This window comes from Oncorhynchus tshawytscha, linkage group LG26, assembly GCF_018296145.1.
Source record: "Oncorhynchus tshawytscha isolate Ot180627B linkage group LG26, Otsh_v2.0, whole genome shotgun sequence".
In the NCBI taxonomy this organism is placed as follows: Eukaryota; Metazoa; Chordata; class Actinopteri; order Salmoniformes; family Salmonidae; genus Oncorhynchus; species Oncorhynchus tshawytscha.
The window spans coordinates 33,975,552-33,994,452 of NC_056454.1; the positions used below are offsets into that span (position 1 = coordinate 33,975,552).

General features: G+C 43.2%; 1 protein-coding gene across 16 annotated transcripts in view; it reads left to right on the forward strand.

The window, feature by feature from the left end:
• The window catches only part of LOC112225568 (microtubule-associated protein 2), a 169,650-nt gene that overhangs the window by 121,781 nt on the left and 28,968 nt on the right, over window positions 1-18,901 (forward strand). For 13 of the 16 annotated variants that reach the window (XM_042306501.1, XM_042306505.1, XM_042306506.1 and 10 more), the window contains 5 exons: window positions 458-679; window positions 4,581-4,892; window positions 6,075-9,680; window positions 10,688-10,948; window positions 11,485-11,634. In XM_042306501.1, the coding sequence (XP_042162435.1) occupies window positions 458-679; window positions 4,581-4,892; window positions 6,075-9,680; window positions 10,688-10,948; window positions 11,485-11,634 (4,551 nt within the window). The remainder of the gene's footprint in view (window positions 1-457; window positions 680-4,580; window positions 4,893-6,074; window positions 9,681-10,687; window positions 10,949-11,484; window positions 11,635-18,901) is intronic. The other 3 variants (XM_042306512.1, XM_042306511.1, XM_042306513.1) reach the window with 3 other exon arrangements.

Consider the following 18,901-nt stretch of genomic DNA (forward strand, 5'->3'; position numbering starts at 1 on the left):
TGCTGGTCACTGTCCTTGTGTCTTTGTCTTGTTGCTTCTCTCTCTCTCTCTCTCTCTCTCTCTCTCTCTCTCTCTCTCACCCTTTGTCTTAGTTTTCCCTTGTTCTCTCAATCTTTTTTTTCCTCTTTATCTCTACTACTTTCTCTTCCTCGCTCTCATCAGTCTCTCTCTTTCTCCCCAACACCAAGTCCCTCTATACCCCCTTCTCCATCCCTCCCTACCTCCCTGTGTGTTTCTCTGTGTGTGTCCAGATTTCCCCTGCAGTACGTTCTTCTCCTGTGTGTCTGTTGTTTGTCCCTCTACCTCCCTCCCCCTTTCCCTTCCTCAATTTCTTTCCCTCCCTGTCTGTTTCTCTGTGAGTCTTTCCCTCTCCCTCTCCCTGTCTGTCTCTCTCTCTCTGTGTGTGTCCAGATTTCCCCTGCAGTACGTTCTTCTCCTGTGTGTCTGTTGTTTGTAGATGTAGGGGATGAGGAGGAGGAGGCCTGCCCTCTCCACCACTTCCAAAATTCTCGGGAGAGGTGCAAGTTCCTCGCCCCCTCCATCTCTGTGTCTATGCCCGAGGATGACCCCTACCACTCTGACGAGGAATACTATGATCACCCCTTGTTCAGCCCTGAGTGGGATCGCTCGGTCTCCTCTCGGCCCTCAGTGCCGGCCGCTGCCTTTAGACAGATCCAAGGTGAACCGCGCATGGTTCCTCTACGTACGCCATTCTTCCTTCCTATCTTCCCTTCTTCCTCCTACCTTCCTCTTTCTCCCTCTCTTTTACCCCCGATCCCCCTTTTCTGTGGTTCGACCAATAACCTCCGTCTTTCCGTCCGTCCGTCCGTGTGTTTGTTTGTGTCCCTGTGGTGTCCATTAGTTCAAAGAATCTGAGCACTTTCATGTTTTGTGATGTTTAGATGATCTAGTTTGTTGTGATTTATCTCAATCAAAGCCATTTGTTCACTGTAGTCGACTTTGCCTCCGGAAGCATCCCATCACTTAACAAAGTGATCCGACGAATATAAACATAACTGATTTCATTTTTAATTTGAACACAAATTTGCCTGAGAAAATTCTTAAACCTACATGTGCATACTTGCAAGGATGCATATCATAAAATGTTTATGCATACAGGTTAAAAAAAAAGCCATATGCAAATCACTTAAACAGAGTGGCATGCAGGCGCAGGACTTCCTGTGGTCCAAATGGCTTGCAGCAATATACAGAGGTGCATGAACTAAGACTTGTTCCATGCACATGTTTTCCTCTCTGCCGGTCTGTGACATCTTCATGCCATGTGTTATGTCTCTGTCTGTCATCGCTCCATCAAAGACAAACTCATCCCTGAGCCCTCCCTTCTCATGTGTCCCATCACCCGCTCACACACACACACACACACACACACACACACACACACACACACACACACACACACACACACACACACACACACACACACACACACACACACACACACACACACACGTTGTAGATCACCAGGATCCACAGGACGATGTTCAGCTCAACACAAACACGCACTGCACTGCAAATACACACACATGCTCTCACACACTCTCAATACGCTCTCTCACAACTTCAAAGGCTTATAGTATTAGTCGACAAAGACAAGTCCTTAGCACCTCATCAAGGCTGAAGTTAATGTTTTCTGTAGTAGGCTGGATGAAGGGGCTCCATGTACCACAAACATCGGAGGGATTCGGAAGGTGGCTTGGTCCCCTGCAATTTTAAACTTTTCAAACATCTGAAACAGCTTTTTGCAATATAGGGCCATAATTAATATGCTTAATTCTATGTAAAAAAAGATGTGTATTTTTCTGCATATCCAAGCATATCTCTTGAGCTCTCTGTATCCTCCTGACTGCAGTTAAATATGCTTCTCTGCATCTGCTAAAATCTGGGTAAAAGATTAAAAGGAATGTGAGACTTATTCATTACATTTAGCTATTGATTGCTTTTCTAAAGTTTGCCAACAGGCATCCTAGCTAAGATAGTTAGACAAGTTAGAAAAACTAACTTGGGGCTCCCGAGTGGCGCAGCGGTCTAAGGCACAACATCTTTGTGCTAGAGGCGTCACTACAGACCCTGGTTCAGTTGTATCACAACTGGCTGTGATCGGGAGTCCCATAGGGCGGCGCACAATTGGTCCGGGTTAGGGGAGGCTTTGGCCGGGGTAGGCCATCATTGTAAAATAAGAATTTGTTCTTAACTGGCTTGCCTAGTAAAATAAAAACTTGATTGATAGCATGAAATGGCTTCTTGGTAGCTAGTTGGGAGATTGGGAACCTATGTGGGCTAGCTAAAACCAACTTCATAAAATTGCTAGGTGTCTAGTATTATTACAGAGCAACAACGCCTCTATGTCTCCAGCTTGCAGACTGTATAAAGGCGTCCGCATGCTTCAGTTCGGCTGGTGCCTAGCCGAGCTCAGCTAGCTGAACCGAACGAGTGTGCTCGCATACTCTCTTAAAAGACCTTTGCTTGAAAAACGAATAAAAGGCGGCAATAGTTCTGTTTGTCTGTTTTGAGACACCATAGCCAGTATACACTTCTTAAAAATACAATTAATCTAAGATAATTAATGACAGATTTCTTAGAGGTTTGACGTTTTTGCCATGGAGAGCTTAGTCAACCAATTTTGCATCTGTCTGGGATGTTTGGTGCAGTATTTCCCAAGTAAAAAAATGTACGAGGCCGAGTCATCTCTCGTTGAATGGCAATATGCACTTCATTGAAGAAACCCTACTATTGGCCAAATCGCCAACAAGGGGGCGTGGTCTTCGGCTACCGACAGGCTTGCCTCAAGAAAAACATGTGTGTGCCCGAACAGCCATAAAAACTCTTGCCAAAGTCCAAAACGAAGAAAAATTTCACAAAATGTCATCAAAATATACCGTATGCACTAACTGTTCCAAACTGTTTCGGCCGAGAAGCGTGCGGACGCCATAAGGCATCAGTCCTCCTCTCTATCTCCTCTCGCTGTGCAGAGAGTGCCCCTGCTGTGGTGTGACCTAGCAGGCTGTACACTGCTGCCACATCCAGTCACTGCCCTGCTCCATAGACACACACAGACACACAGCAGCCCAGCCGCCTGGCGTAATGTAAAACACTGAGCACCGTGCCGCATGGCGAGGGCAGGCGTAAAGCTGCTGCATAAAGCCTGTTGGGTTGAGCAGCATCTTTCTGCCTCTAAGCAGGATTTCAGAATCTCAATTTGCAACTCATAGTCAACATGACAGCTTAGGAGTTAGGAGCAGAGGCACCCCCGGCCCAGAGTTAAAGAAATCAATCGCACATCACTGTGCAGAGCATGCTCCGCATGCAGAACAGTACTGCAGCGTTGTATACTGTAGCCCCTTAATCCACAGGGAATGGATTAGGAAGACGCAATAGAATTATCGAACTGCAGGTGTGTGTGCTGATCACATAGAGAGGATGTGAGGATATGCTTGTTGGGGATCTGTTTCGTAACTTCTAATGGTTTGGGTTTGGAGGATTGATTACTGATCCAGGGCTGATCCTAGAACAGTGATAAAGGACATGTTCTCCTTGGAGCCACTGTCTGTCTCTGCCTCTGCATACACTACACTATCTAGAACCTGAAAGTTTTTTTTGGCTGTGGCCATAGGAGAATCCTTTGAAGAACCTGTTTTGGTTCCAGGTAGAACCTTTTTTGGTTCCTTGTAGAACCCTTTCCACAGAGGGTTCTACATGGAAACAAAAAAGTTTCTACACGAAACCAAAACAGGTTTTAACTGGAAATAAAATGGTGTTCTTATGGGGACAGCCGAAGAACCCTTTTGGAACATAGTGCCCACACCCCACTATCCATCACATGGATCAACTCAGGTTATGGTTTCAGAACTTGGATGCGGTGAGAGCAGGATTTCTGATATATTTCGGTGGCTCTTCTCTCAACTGACAATGGGAAGGCCTAGTCCACTTAATGTAGAATGTGCTGTATGTATAGCTACAGTGCACAACTTTGCTTGCAAAAGACTGTTATGGTGTATCACGCATGCATTTTGTTACAGATAAAGGTATGTTTGAATGGAAATAGCCTGTGTCGGCATGGTGCGTGTGTGACAGAGAGAGACCAACTATGGCCATTGTGTGCATTTTGATAACATCGATCCACAGCAGATTTTACAGACAGGTGAGGTGAGGGTTCTTTTATAGCCAGACGAAAACCTTTGGGTTCACGCTGTCACAATTGCACTCAATAAAACTACAAGAATATGCAACAGTGTGCCGGACCAGTATCTAATCTTTCTTTCAGGAAGATTTTATATCTTTAATATAAAGAACAGCCTCTGCATGCTTAAACTCTATGATCCAAAACATCCCATACAGTCCAAACCCAAAGAAACCACATGACCGGGGGAGAAACGTCACTCACTCATACGCTACAACATCTGTGACCAGTGCATCTATCTCTGTCTACAATAGATTCTATACAGTATACACCGTGAGCCACCTTTACAGAGCTGAAAGTGTCCCACCGATTTGTACCTATGTAACCCAAGTCTGTGTTGCCAACCCGTAGTCTTGATGTCTACTTCTTTTATACAAAGTAGAGACCGTCGAGGCTCTTACAGACACATTCGAGGAGGAGGAGGAGGAGGAAGAGGTGTTGATGTTGGAGGAGGAGATGGAAGGGGCAGCAGCAGAAATCGCAGCAGTTCTTGAGGAGCTGTGGAGTGGGGATGAGCCTGAGCTGGACAGCCCCCCAGCCGAGCCCTTAGAGCAGGCAGAGGCCATAGGCGAGGCCCATACTGTGCCACCCATACAGGCCGAGGCAGCTAGTGCCGCCCCAGAAGGCCCTAACGGGAGGGTGGAGGAGGAGGAGGTGGCAGAGGCTGAGGGGGAGGAGGAGAGTCCTGAGGAAGGTGTGTCTGTCTGTCCTCTCTCTCCTCTCCCAGGCTGCATGTTATTGTATTGTGTGTAGACAATAATATCATTTAGGCTTTAAGGGAATCCCCCCCCGCTATGCTCTGCTGAAGGCTGCAAGGCAACACAGGTGAAAGCTTGGAGCCATGTTTTAAAAAGTTCTTCCTGATTCCTCCTTTTTGCTTTCTCTTTGCTTTTGTTTTCAGTTTTTAGCTGCAATTTTTGAGGCCGGGCTTTTCGTGTCTCTGTGTTAATGAAATGTCGCCGATCCTCCCAACCAAGCTTTCCCTTCTCTGATGCTACTTACTGATGTATTGATGTCTCATTGGTGTTAACCCATTGCTCAGTGTCTTTCTGCCAGTGATGTTTGCCATTAAAATGCCTCATTTATATAGCATGTAAATCACTCGTTCTCTATTGGATTCAGCTGTGTTTCGTAATAATATCAATATCAAGTGTTTTTATTGCCATTTCACTGGTTTTCATATTTTAGATATTGTGTCAATAGTGTTATTCTGTCATTTTTCCTATTGTTGAAATATATTTATGTATTAGTTGATCTTAATAACATTATACTTTAAATAAAATTAGAACTTATACAACTTATTCTAGGAAAATTTGATGATAGATGATTGTCCATTGTCCTCAAAGGTAATAGTTGAATATGTAATCAAAAATCATCAATCAGGGTGTAAAGCAGACATTTAGCTATATGCAAATCATTAGGATTTCTCCATAAAGCCTGGAAATAATGACAGAAAGGCTATTATTTTACCCTTTATTAGATATGTAAAGTTGTCAATTCCATTTCTCATTGCTTGGTTCTTCTCATCCATCAACGCCATGGCTGCCTGCACATTCCGGTTCCGTCATTCCGGTTCCATAACGTTCCGTCACGTTCCATGCCATTGTTTCGTCCATCAGTGAGTGGGTTCCGCCTCATGGGTTCCGCCTCATGGGTTCCGCCTCATGCTCCTGTCCTGCCTCAGTGATGCTCGATGCTCTTTGTATTGTGCTACAGTAAGTGATAACAGGCTTTGAGTCTGGAGCAGAGCTTTGCCTGTGTCTGTGATAGTATGGCTGGCCCTGGTTAAAATGGCTGACCTAAAACAAAGTAGCCTACCTTTAATAGCTGAATGTTGAAGCAAAACCAAACAAACTACTAAAGATTTAACTTACAGCCTTGAAGATGGACACGGACAAACCAGAGAGCGAGAGGAGTGGATCCCTCAGCCCAGACTTCACTGAACAAGAGAGTCCAGCTTTCCACAGCAGGGACCACACAGCAGCACCCCTAATCCCCAAAACGGACATGGCTTCCCCTTCTCTGTCCCCTTTACCTTCAAACAGCCAGAGCCAAGCCAAAGAGCTTAGCAAAATGTCTATACTGGATGAACCTAAAACAGTCTCAGAGAAGCAGCCGTCAGTGGAAGTTCTTGAGTCCAGTAACCTCACGACGGATTCAGGGTCTGGGTTCACTACAGCTGGAGGCCAAGGTCAAGTACAAGGTGTCCCATCTGACTCTAACAAAGACAAATCGGGCATGTCAGCTTATTTCGAGACTTCGGCCCTGAAGCCAGACGAGGGATCCAAGGGGGTTCAAGCAGAAGGTTATTATGAACTGAGCACCGCAGGAGAAGAGAAGAAGGTCTTGGGGAGCAGTTCCCCAACAGTTCCGTCACCCCTTGAGATCAACTACAGCATGCTAGCACAAACACAGTCAGTGGAGGAGAAATCAGACACGATGGGAGATCAAAAGGAGACCTTACCGGCCCTGGACAGGAGTAACGAATGTAGGCTGTCTCCTGGGAAGCTGGCCCTGGATCAAAGAAGCTACTCTCTCAACATTACGATTGGATCGATAGATCCCAGTGGTCATGGACGACCTAGAAACTTCTCCCCACTGGCTACGGATATCATGTCTTTTACCAGCGGCAGTCTGGAGGAGTCTGCAAACTATCTCCCAGTCACCACCCCATCTGTGGAGAAGGAGCCACCACCCTTCCGTCCCCTGATCCTGGAGACGGCAGCCTCAGTCACGTCCGACTCTTCATCTCCTCCCCACAACACAGCAACAGAGACCCCCGGTGAAAAGACCAGCCCCCAGGGGTCAGAGTCCCCAGAATCTCCCTTCCCACCCAAATACTACTACAAAAACGGGACAGTCATGGCTCCTGACCTACCTGAAATGCTGGACCTTGCGGGCAGCAGGTCTAGACTGGCTTCTGAGAACACTGACCCTGAGATCATGAGGAGGAAGTCTGTCCCTGTGGACGCCCAAGTGCTTGGCAGCGACTCCCTGGCTAACCTGGTTCTGGGGGACCAGAGTCAGAACCAGAGTCTTGCCAAGAGTGAGAGCCAGCTGGAGGAGTTGGGTTACTGTGTGTTCAGTGAGTACTCAGGACCCATGCCTTCCCCTGCTGACCTCCATAGTCCCATTGACTCCCCGCCCCAGCGCTTTACCCCTATGGCTCTGGAGGAAAAGATGGCAGAGGAGAAACTGAAAATCGATGCCAGAGACAAACTAGCCGAAGACGAGAAGACCAGTCAGTTAGCTGAGAGCGCCGGTTCCAAAGAAAAAGAAGAAACCAAACAAATGGGACAGAAGGATTCAGCTTCAGAGGAAAAAGACAACAAAAAGATCAGCCATGAAAATGCTTCCATGGAAAACCAAAAAGACAAACCAGCTTCAGCTCTGAAGTCAGCCGAGTCCTTTGTAACTCCTACAGTGACGGTTACCCTGGAAGAGGAGGGGAAGCTAGGAAACAATGGACCCGAGACAGATGCTGAGATGGCTGCCTATGAGAGGCAGATCCGCCGGCTGGAGATGGAGGACAGGCCCCTGAGCATGGAGGAGGAGCGGGAGCTGCAGGAGCTCAGGGAGAAGGTGAAGGACAAGTTCCTTGTGCACCAGGAGGCATACGAGGAGGTGGATGCTGAAGACGTCTACCAACTGACTGGAGTTGCCAAGGACAGGATCGGCAGGCCCGTTAGGCCCTCCCCAGCCTCCTCTGTGGAGAGTACCACAGAAGAAGATAATGTTTCAGTTATGGAGACAGAGAAACCTAAACAGACGGAAGGTCAGACAACACCAAAGAAGGTTGATATCATGGTGATGTCTCCATCAGTGTCAGTTGGTGGTTTGAGCACCACAGAAGAAGACACAATTTTAGTTACGGAGACAGAGAAACCTAAGCAGACAGGAGGTCAGACAACACCAACAAAGCTTGACGTCATGGCAACGTCTCCATCTGTGTCAGGTGATGGTGTGAGCACCACAGAAGAAGACACGGTTCCTGTTATGGAGACAGAGAAACCTAAACAGAATGGGGGTCAGACAACGCCAACGAAGGTTGACATCATGGTGACTTCTCCATCTGTGTCAGGTGATGGTGTGAGCACCACAGAAGAAGACACGGTTCCTGTTATGGAGACAGAGAAACCTAAACAGAATGGAGGTCAGACAACGCCAACGAAGGTTGACATCATGGTGACTTCTCCATCTGTGTCAGGTGATGGTGTGAGCACCACAGAAGAAGATAAGATTCCAGTTCTGGAAATAGAGAAACCTAAACAGACGGGAGTTCAGACAACGCCAACCAAGGTTGACATCATGGTGACGTCTCCATCTGTGTCAGGTGATAGTGTGAGCACCACAGAAGAAGACAAGATTTCAGTTACGGAGACAGAGAAACCTAAACAGACGGGAGGTCAGACAACACCAACAAAGCTTGACGTCATGGTGACGTCTCCCTCTGTGTCAGGTGGTGTTGTGAGCACCACAGAAGAAGACAAGGTTCCAGTTATGGAAATAGAGAAACCTAAACAGAATGGAGGTCAGACAACGCCAACCAAGGTTGACATTATTGTGACTTCTCCCTCTGTGTCGGGTGATGGTGTGAGCACCACAGAAGAAGAAAAGGTTTCAGTTACGGAAATAGAGAAACCTAAACAGACGGGAGGTCAGACAACACCAACCAAGGTTGACATCATGGTGACGTCTCCATCTGTGTCAGGTGATGGTGTGAGCACCACAGAAGAAGACAAGATTTCAGTTACGGAAATAGAGAAACCTAAACAGACGGGAGGTCAGACAACGCCAACAAAGATTGACCCCATGACGACGTCTCCATCTGTGTCAGGTAGTGGTGTGAGCACCACAGAAGATGATGACGAGAAAGTTAGCAAAGAGGAGCTGAAGGAGCAGGTTATAGAGGTCAAAGAGAGGACCATGGAAGAAAATAAAAAGGTAGAGGGGGAGAAGGAGGATACAGAGCAGGCAGTGGAACCAGATGAAATCATGATAAAGATAAAACCATCAATGCCTATAGAGAAAGAAAAGAAGGTTGAGAAGGATAGAATGACAAACAAGGAGGAAGAGGAGGAGGAAGATAGTGAAGTTCTGGCAGGGGCAGGAGCAGCGTTGATTGATGTTCCAGAACCCAGAGCTGCCATAGAGTCAGTGGTGACTGTAGAAGATGACTTCATCACTGTAGTCCAGACCATCGACGAGGGTGAGGAGCCAGGACACAGCGTGCGTTTTTCCGCTCCTCCCGAGCCTGAGACACCAGAGGAGGAGGAGGAGGAGTCCCAGGAGGTGGAGATCATGGAGGCAGCTAGTCTAGAGGAGGTGGGGGATGTCTCAGAGGAGGTCCTTGAGAAGGAGGTGCAGGCCTCCCCAGAGAAGGAGGTGCAGTTGGAGACCGAGGGACAGACAGAGAGCTACGACAGAGACGAGACAACCATGGACGACTCCATCCTAGACAGCTCTTGGGTCGATACTCAAGGTGAGATTTCTCTCTGTTATAATCCAATAATAATAATGTTTCAATGACAGATAAATTACATGTTTAATGACCACAAATAATAATATAATCAGTGGTTAGAGGAATGCAATAGTATAGTCAATATGTGACCGTCTCGATTCGGTCCAATGTAGCAACATTTGTAAAGGTGTTTTTTACATCGGATAAAAGTAGAGACTCAGAGCTACAAAATGGTATATCATACACTACAGTTGAAGAACAATGGGAAAGTAATTCTGCTTTGAAAGTTGATAAATTTGTTACCTCACTTTTGACAAAATGGCCCGTTAATGTTTTGGTACACCTACTGGAGAGCTCTTCTTTGTCTACACCCATTTAGCATCGTTCACACCTCTTAAGCAGTAGCTCCTCCCATGTCCTTTAAGGATGCACAGTGTAGGAAACAACCAAAGATTTCAAGACTAAAAGTGGTGAATGTAGTAGCAAAAAGTAGTCTTAAAAATACACTTTATCTAGTCCTTGGCCTATATGCTAATCTGATATCTTAGTCATGTTGTTCGTCACATTACTATCTGTAGTAAACACACACTATATAAAAAATACATGATTTTAGGCCTCCCAAGTGGTGCAGCGGTCCAAGGCACTGGATCGCAGTGCTAGAGGCGTCTCTACAGACCTAGGTTCAATCCCAGGCTGTATCACAACCGGCCATGATTGGCCCAGTGCCGTCTGGGTTACGGGAGGGTTTGGCCGGGGGGAGGCTTTACTTGGCTCATCGCACCCAAGTAATGCCTCTTCTTTGAAGTAGGGACATGGGATATACGCCTAGTTTCTTGAAATATATGGATCTGATACCTGTTCATGTTTATTACAATATTTTCACAGTGGAGACTTCATATTTCATCATCATAACAAAATTACAAATCAACACTGTTTTATCCAGTTTATGAGTGTTATGGCCATATTTTGTGTTGTGTCCATGGTACTACTGCATGATGATGACCTTACCATGTCTGTTTTGTACCTAGATCTCTCCACTGTAGATGTGGATGATGACATGAGCATGGCTGCCGAGCAGATCGAGCCCCTGAGAGCCGACCGGGTCCCAGCCCCACCAGTCAAGAAGTACAAGACTCTCCAGCAGCAGAAGCAGGAAAAGCAGCCAGTGAAGCCCAAGGCTAAAAGCGCGCGTGTGAGGGGGCGCGAGGGGTGCGTCTCCACCCCTGAACGTAAACCCGTCCGCAAGGAGACTGTCTGTATCCCCAGGGAAGACATCAAGAAGAAAAAAGGTTCAGAACTACAGTATCTCTCCAAATCATTTTGTTACTCTATTTATTTAATTTTTGTAAATGATTTGTAGTTATACATTATTAATTGACAGATTATTAAATTCTCTTTGATTTGAAGTGGTGTAGATCTCCATTCAGTTTGTTACTCTAGAGGGCCAGATTCCCAGATACTTCTCGATTTAAATAGCTTTATAGTCCAGGACAAGGCTGGATATGTGTCTGGGAAACCAATAATTAAAAACATTTCTATATAGTTCTTTGTAGTTATATATTATTAATTGACAGATTTTGTTATTCTCTTTCATTCTAATTGTCAAATATTATCATCTTTAAAAGCCTTTAAGATCTCAGATGAATGTTAACTGGCATTCAGAGAGCCTTTCTTGGTGGGTGTCTGTACTACCAAACCTTTGTGCCACACTATGTCCTTTCCTTTATTTTCTCTCTTTGACTATCTCTCACTCTTCCTTCTGATGCTACTTGTACATTCTTCCTTTTTTCTCTTTGACTATGTCTCTACCTCATCCTTCTCCTAGCCGTGAACAAGAAGACTGAGCTGACTAAGAAAGCAGAGACGCGCTCCTCTCCATCCCGGAAGAGTGTGTTAAAGCCTACTGCGGTCCGACACCCAAGTCCCGCCCAGCCCCAACCCCAACCCCACCCCTCTGCTAGGAGGAAACCTACAGGTGACCAACCACTCCTGGGTTTCGTCCCAAATGGCACCCTATTCTCTATAGGGCCTGTAGGGCATGGTCAAAAGTAGCTCACTAAATAGGAAATAGGGTGCCATTTGGAATGTCCCGCTGGCTGGGCTAGGGAGGCATCTGCAATGTGGCTGCAAATATCAACATTCTCATCTCATCAATAAATCAAATGTATTAATAAAGCCATTTTTACATCAGCAGTTTCACAAAGTACTTGACATTAACCTCATCCTTACAGTTGTTTGAAGCTTCTGTTTTTGTTAAATTTTGCTAAATTATTTTGTTAATCTAATTTTTTAAATTTTGTCTCATTTGTTAGTTAATTTGTCATGTTCAGTGTTTGCATTTTATTAGAATAAACTCATTTGTTATACATTTTTCATTTGACTTCATTTTTCAAATGTGCTTGTTGTGAACAGTCAGTCACTCAACTTTTTGGATTTCTTTTATTATTTGCTATTTACTTTGAATTGCATCTTTCTTCTCCTCAGCTCCCATGTTCATTCTGGGCTTCTCTTTTCTGGGAGATGGTTCGTTTGGTAATTTAATGTTACTGCTTCAGAGCTACAGTTGAAGTTGGAAGTTTACATACACTTAGGTTGGAGTCATTAAAACTCGTTTTTCAACTAATCCTCAAATTTCTTGTTAACAAACTATAGTTTTGGCAAGTTTGTTAGGACATCTACTTTGTGTATGACACAAGTCATTTTTCCAACAATTGTTTACAGACTGATTATTTCACTTATAATTCACTGTATCACAATTCCAGTGGGTCAGAAGTTTACGTACACTAGGTTGACTGTGCCTATAAACAGCTTCAGAAAAATGATGTCATGGCTTCAGAAGCTTCTGATAGGCTAATTGACATCATTTGAGTCAATTTTAGGTGTACCTGTGGATGTATTTCAAGGCCTACCTTCAAACCCAGTGTCTCTGTTTGACATCACGGGAAAATCAAAAGATATCAGCAAAGTCTGGTTCATCCTTGGGAGCAATTTCCAAACGCCTAAAGGTACAAACACCAACATCTGTACAAACAACAGTACACAAGTATAAACACCATGGGACCACGCAGCCATCATACCGCTCAGGAAGGAGACGCATTCTGTCTCCTGGAGATGAATGTACCTTTGTGTGAAAAGTGCAAATCAATCCCAGAACAACAGCAAAGGACCTTGTGAAGATGCTGGAGGAAACAGGTACAAAAGTATCTATATCCACAGTAAAACGAGTCCTATGTCGACATAACCTGAAAGGCTGCTCAGCAAGGAAGAAGGCACTGCTCCAGAACTGCCATAAAAAAGCCAGACTACGGTTTGCAACTGCACATGGGGACAAAGATTGTACTTTTTGGAGAAATTTCCTCTGGTCTGATGAATCAAAAATAGAACTGTTTGGCCATAATGACCATTGTTATGTTTGGAGGAAAAAGGGGGAGGCTTGCAAGCCGAAGAACACCATCCCAACCTTGAAGCACGGGGGTGGCAGCATCATGTTATGGGGGTGCTTTGCTGCAGGAGGGACTGGTGCACTTCACAAAATAGATGGCATCATGAGGAGGGGAAATTACGTGGATATATTAAAGCAACATCTCAAGACATCAATCAGGAAGTAAAATCTTGGTCGCAAATGTGTCTTCCAAATGGACAATGACCGCAAGCATACTTCCAAAGTTGTGGCAAAATGGCATAAGGACAACAAAGTCAAGGTATTGTAGTGGCCATCATAAAGCCCTGACCTCAATCCTATAGAGAACTTGTGGGCAGAACTGAAAAAGCGTGTGCGAACAAGGAGGCCTACAAACCTGACTGTTACACCAGCTCTGTCAGGAGGAATGGGCCAAAATTCACCCAACTTATTGTGGGTAGCTTGTGAAAGTCTAACCGAAACGTTTGACCCAAGTTAAACAATTTAAAGGCAATGCTACCAAATACTAATTGAGTGTATATAAACGTCTGACCCACTGGGAATGTGATGAAAGAAATAAAAGCTGAAATAAATCATTCTCTCTACTATTATTCTGACATTTCACATTCTTAAAATGAAGTGGGGATCCTAACTGACTTAAGACAATACATTTTTACTAGGATTGAATGTCAGGAATTGGGAAAAATTGAGTTTAAATGTATTTGGTGTAACTTCTGACTTCAACTGTTTGTGTACATTTTTCTCTCTTTCTCTCTGTATTTAACAGATTCTCCATCTCTTACCCTCTCGCCTAACTTTATCGGTCTCTTTTTAACCTTTGTAATGATTGCAACTTGTTTGCTGTGAAAGAACTACAGTGAAATAAGTGTGTTATCCCAGCATTTCCCCAGAGCAGGACAGTATTAGTCCCAAATGGCACCATATTCCCTATATAGTGCACCACTTTTGACCAGAGCCCCTAGTGAACAGGGTGCCATTTAGGATGTAACCACAGCCTCTTAAACTTACACCTAAAAACTGAAGTGGTTGCCAAGCAACTGGTAGTTTGTCAGCTCTCAGAGATTGGTGTACCACATCTGACAGAGATCTTCCACAATATAGATATTCACTGAGTGTACAAAACATTAGGAACACTTGAGTTGCTCGCCGTTTGCCCTCAGAACAGCCTTACTTCGTCGGGGCTTGGACTCTACCAGGTGCCGGAAAAGCTTTACACAGGGATGCTGGCCCTGACTCCAGTGCTTCTCACAGTTGTGACAAGTTGTCTGGATGTCCTTTGTGTGGTGGACCATTCTTAATACACACAGGAAACTGTTGTGTTTGAAAAACCCAGCCACGTTGCAGTTCTTGACACACTCAAACCGGTGCACCTGGCACTTACTACCATAAGGGTGGCTACTTTGAAGAATCTAAAATCTAAAATATATTTGTTTAACATTTTTTTTTGCTTACTACATGATTCCATATGTGTTATTTCATAGTGCTGATGTCTCCACTATTATTCTACAATGTAGAAAATAGTAAAAATAAAGAAAAACCCTTGAATGAGTAGGTGTGTCCAAACTTTTGACTGGCACTGTAACTCTAAGTCGCTCTCTACTATTCCAGAATCTTTCTAAATTGCTGCATTACCCTAATTAAATCGTTCAGGGGGTGAGATAGAGGGTGGGATGGGAGGTGCACTTATGTAGTGCAAAATACTGTATTCTGTATGATTTTCTTCCAAAGCATTGGAGACAGACCTTTTCTCTAGCAGCTTGAATAGGGTCTCAGCCAATTCCCTCATTGTATACAGTAATACAGTGTAATTATACAGTACTGTACCCGATTTAGGGCTAAATTACCTCTCACAAAGTTTTCCTTAGTTGTTGACAGAAGAGGGGTAACTGTTTGTCCAATAGTTTGTCAGTTAGATTGTGTTTGTACAGGCTGTAGAGTGGGTGGCGTGCTTCAGCCACAGCTGTTGTGTGCGTGTGGGAGAGTTTTGTTGTGTTGCTGTCATTCTGTTGTAACGTTTAAAGGAGTAGTTTTCTTTTTTTACAACCAGATATCTATTGGTATGTTATAGAAATGTCCAGACCTCTTTCATGTGATTTCACATGATTTTGAGAAACGTACCCTAAACAGGAAATCACTTCCTCATCCTTGATGTGTAGTATGGTGGCCCCAAAAACACGTGAACAAAATATGTCATTTTAGAAACGGCAAAGCTCTCAGTATAGTGATGCCGGTCTTTAGACGTTTTACACATGAAATTGTGTCATTTCGATGTTTTATTTTAATTTTAAGCGGGTAGATCAGCTTTAATATGAATATTCTTTGCTATATATATTATTTTTAATATATTAGTTTCCCTTAAACATAATTGGACAACAATAGACTTCAACTTCCAGCTTAAACATACTATATTCATTTTATGGACACAGTATATTTTACCTTAGTTATCTTGTTTAAAAAAATATATTTTTGTTATTTTTAGGCCCACCTTTCAGCTCCCCTCAACCCCTCCCATCTATTTCTGAACAACATCCCATTTCTATTAGCCATATATTTTTCAACTGTGTTGTGATGTTTCACAAAAGTCCTGAACCTTTCTATTCTCATAGTTTCTACTGATTGTAAATTAAAGATTAAATGTAAGAGAAATGTAAGAGTATTATTATATTATTGATAGATTGACTATGACTTTTCAAATCACCCAGCAGTGCTAATTGCAGATTTAGCTCCAGGTAAATGTTGTAATTCTTCAGCCATTCCTGAACCTGCGACCAAAAACAAGCTACATATGGGCAGTACCATAACAAGTGTTCTAATGATTCTGTGTCTTAGGATGGTTGTATCCCCCATGTGTACAGTGGCAAGAAAAAGTATGTGAACCCTTTGGAATTACCTGGATTTCTGCATAAATTGGTCATACAATTTGATCTGATCTTCATCTAAGTCACAACAATAGGCAAACACATTGTCCTTAAACTAATAACACACAAATGATTGTATTTTTCTTGTCTTTATTTAATACATAATTTAAACATTCACAGTGTACGTTGGAAAAGGTATGTGAACCCCAAGGCTATTGACTTCTCCAAAAGCTAATTGGAGTCAAGAGTCAGCTAACCTGGAGTCCAATCAATGAGGAGATTGGAGATGTTGGTTAGAGCTTCCCTGCCCTATAAAAAACACTCACAAAATTTGAGTTTGTTATTCACAAGAAGCATTGCCTGCTGTGGACTATGCCTCAAACAAAAGAGATCTCAGAAAACCTAAGATTAAGAATTATTTGACTAGCATAAACCTGGAAAGGGTTACAAAAGTATCTTTAAAAGCCTTGATGTTCATCAGTCCACGGTAAGACAAATTGTCTATAAATGGAGAAAGTTCAGCACTGTTGCTACTCTCCCTAGGAGTTGCCATACTGCAAAGATGACTGCAAGAGCACAGAGCAGAATGCTCAATGAGGTTAAGAAGAATCCTAGAGTGACACCTAAAGACTTACAGAAATCTCTGGAACATGCAAACATATCTGCTGAGGAGTCTACGTAAAACACTGAACAAGATTGGTGGTCATGTGAGGACACCATGGAAGAAGTCACTGCTGTCCAAAAAAACAATGCTGCACGTCTGAAGTTCGCAAAAGAGCACCTGGATGTTCCACAGCGCTACTGGCTAAATATTCTGTGGACAGATTAAACTAAAGTTCAGTTGTTTGGAAGGAACATACAGCACTATGTGTGGAGAAAAAAAGGCACAGCACACCAACATCAAAACCTCATCCCAACTGTAAAGTATAGTGGAGGGAGCATCATGTTTTGGGGCTGCTTTGCTGCCTCAGGGCCTGGACAGTTTGCTATCATCGATGGAAAAATGAATTTCCTAGTTTATCAAGACATTTTGCAGGAGAATGTAAGGTTATCTGTCTGCGAAGTTGGGTGATGCAACAGCACAACGACCCAAAACAGGGAAGTAAATCAACAACATAATGGCTTCAACAGAAGAAAATAACCTTCTGGAGTTGCCCAATCAGAGTCCTGACCTCAACCCGCATGATCTCAAGAGAGCTGTTCACACCAGACATCCCAAGAACAATGCTGAACTGAAACAGATTTGTAAAGAGGAATGGTCCAACTTTTGGTTGAGGTTATTGCTGCCAAAGGAGGGTCAACCAGTTATTAAATCCAAGGTTTCACATACTTTTTGCACTGTGAATGTTTACACGGTGTGTTCAATAAAGACATGAAAACATATAATTGTTTGTGTGTTATAAGTTTAAGCAGACTGTGTTTGTCTACTGTTGACTTAGATGGAGATAAGATTACATTTTATGACCAATTTATGCAGAAATCCAGGTAATTCCAAAGGGTTCACAAACTTTTCTTGCCACTGTATGACATTCTTTTGGTTGCAAGAATTCTATATAAATAATTTAAATTGTAAAACTGAATTTTGACTCCAGCGTCGTTAAGTGTATCTGTTCATAAACCATGTGCCATGGAATGGGTACATCGAAAATCTCTTCCCAACTATTTAGCTGTATGGCAAAGCTGTCAATGTTTGGTCCTTAAATGAAACTGGTATATTTATAATTTAGCACAATTTTCTTTAACCGATTTTGGTCTTTAATACAGGGCCGTCAGACAAGTCCCTTAACTTCTCCCCCTTCCACTTGCCTCTTCCATTTTTGGAGTAATGCTGCAATTAATTGCTTATAATTTTGAATAGAGCAGACATTTCCATATATTTTTGTTAGCAGCATGTGTGCCGTAACTCCACCAGTCCTATTTATAATATAATTTATGAAGATAAAACCATTTTTTAAAAACTTTCCCAAAATATATATATTTGTTTTTAACCAATTAGTATATTTGAGTTGAACCACATTTGCTCTAATATTTGTTCTGTCTTTTCTGGTGGCTAACACTTATCTGTAATGTTTTATTTAGTTTTGAGCATCTTCAGACGTTTTCCATATCCAGCTGTTCCATTCTCTGTGTAGCCTGCTGCTACAGATAACTGCCAAAATAAAGGAAACACCAACATAAAGTGTCTTGATAGTGCGTTGGGCCACCACGAGTCGCCAGAACAGCTTCAATGCATCTTGGTATAGATTCTACATGTGTCTGTAACTTCCTGTGTTGAAGCACCCCATGCTTTCAATATACTTTGTATCCCTTATTTACTCCAGTGTTTCCTTTATTTTGGCATTTACCTGTAGAATGAACGCTCGAGTCGCAACAAAATTTAATGTAACATTGCAGATAAAGTTCGGAATGACAAAATTCCATGTGTACAACATATAAAGACCTGGATCACTATACTGAGAGCTTTGCGGTTTAAAATAAACATATTTGGGTGTTTTTGGAGCCCTTGTTCAAGTTTTTTCGTATTCGGCCCTCTTGAACTTTGTGACCTTTTGCCACATTTCAGGCTTCAAACATAAAGATATAAAACTGTATTTTTTTGTGAAGAATCAACAACAAGTGGGACACAATCATGAAGTGGAATGACATTTATTGGATATTTCAAACTTTTTTAACAAATCAAAAACTGAAAAATTGGGCGTGCAAAATTATTCAGCCCCCTTAAGTTAATACTTTGTAGCGCCACCTTTTGCTGTGATTACAGCTGTAAGTCGCTTGGGGTATGTCTCTATCAGTTTTGCACATCGAGAGACTGAAATTTTTTCCCATTCCTCCTTGCAAAACAGCTCGAGCTCAGTGAGGTTGGATGGAGAGCATTTGTAAACAGCAGTTTTCAGTTCTTTCCACAGATTCTCGATTGGATTCAGGTCTGGACTTTGACTTGGCCATTCTAACACCTGGATATG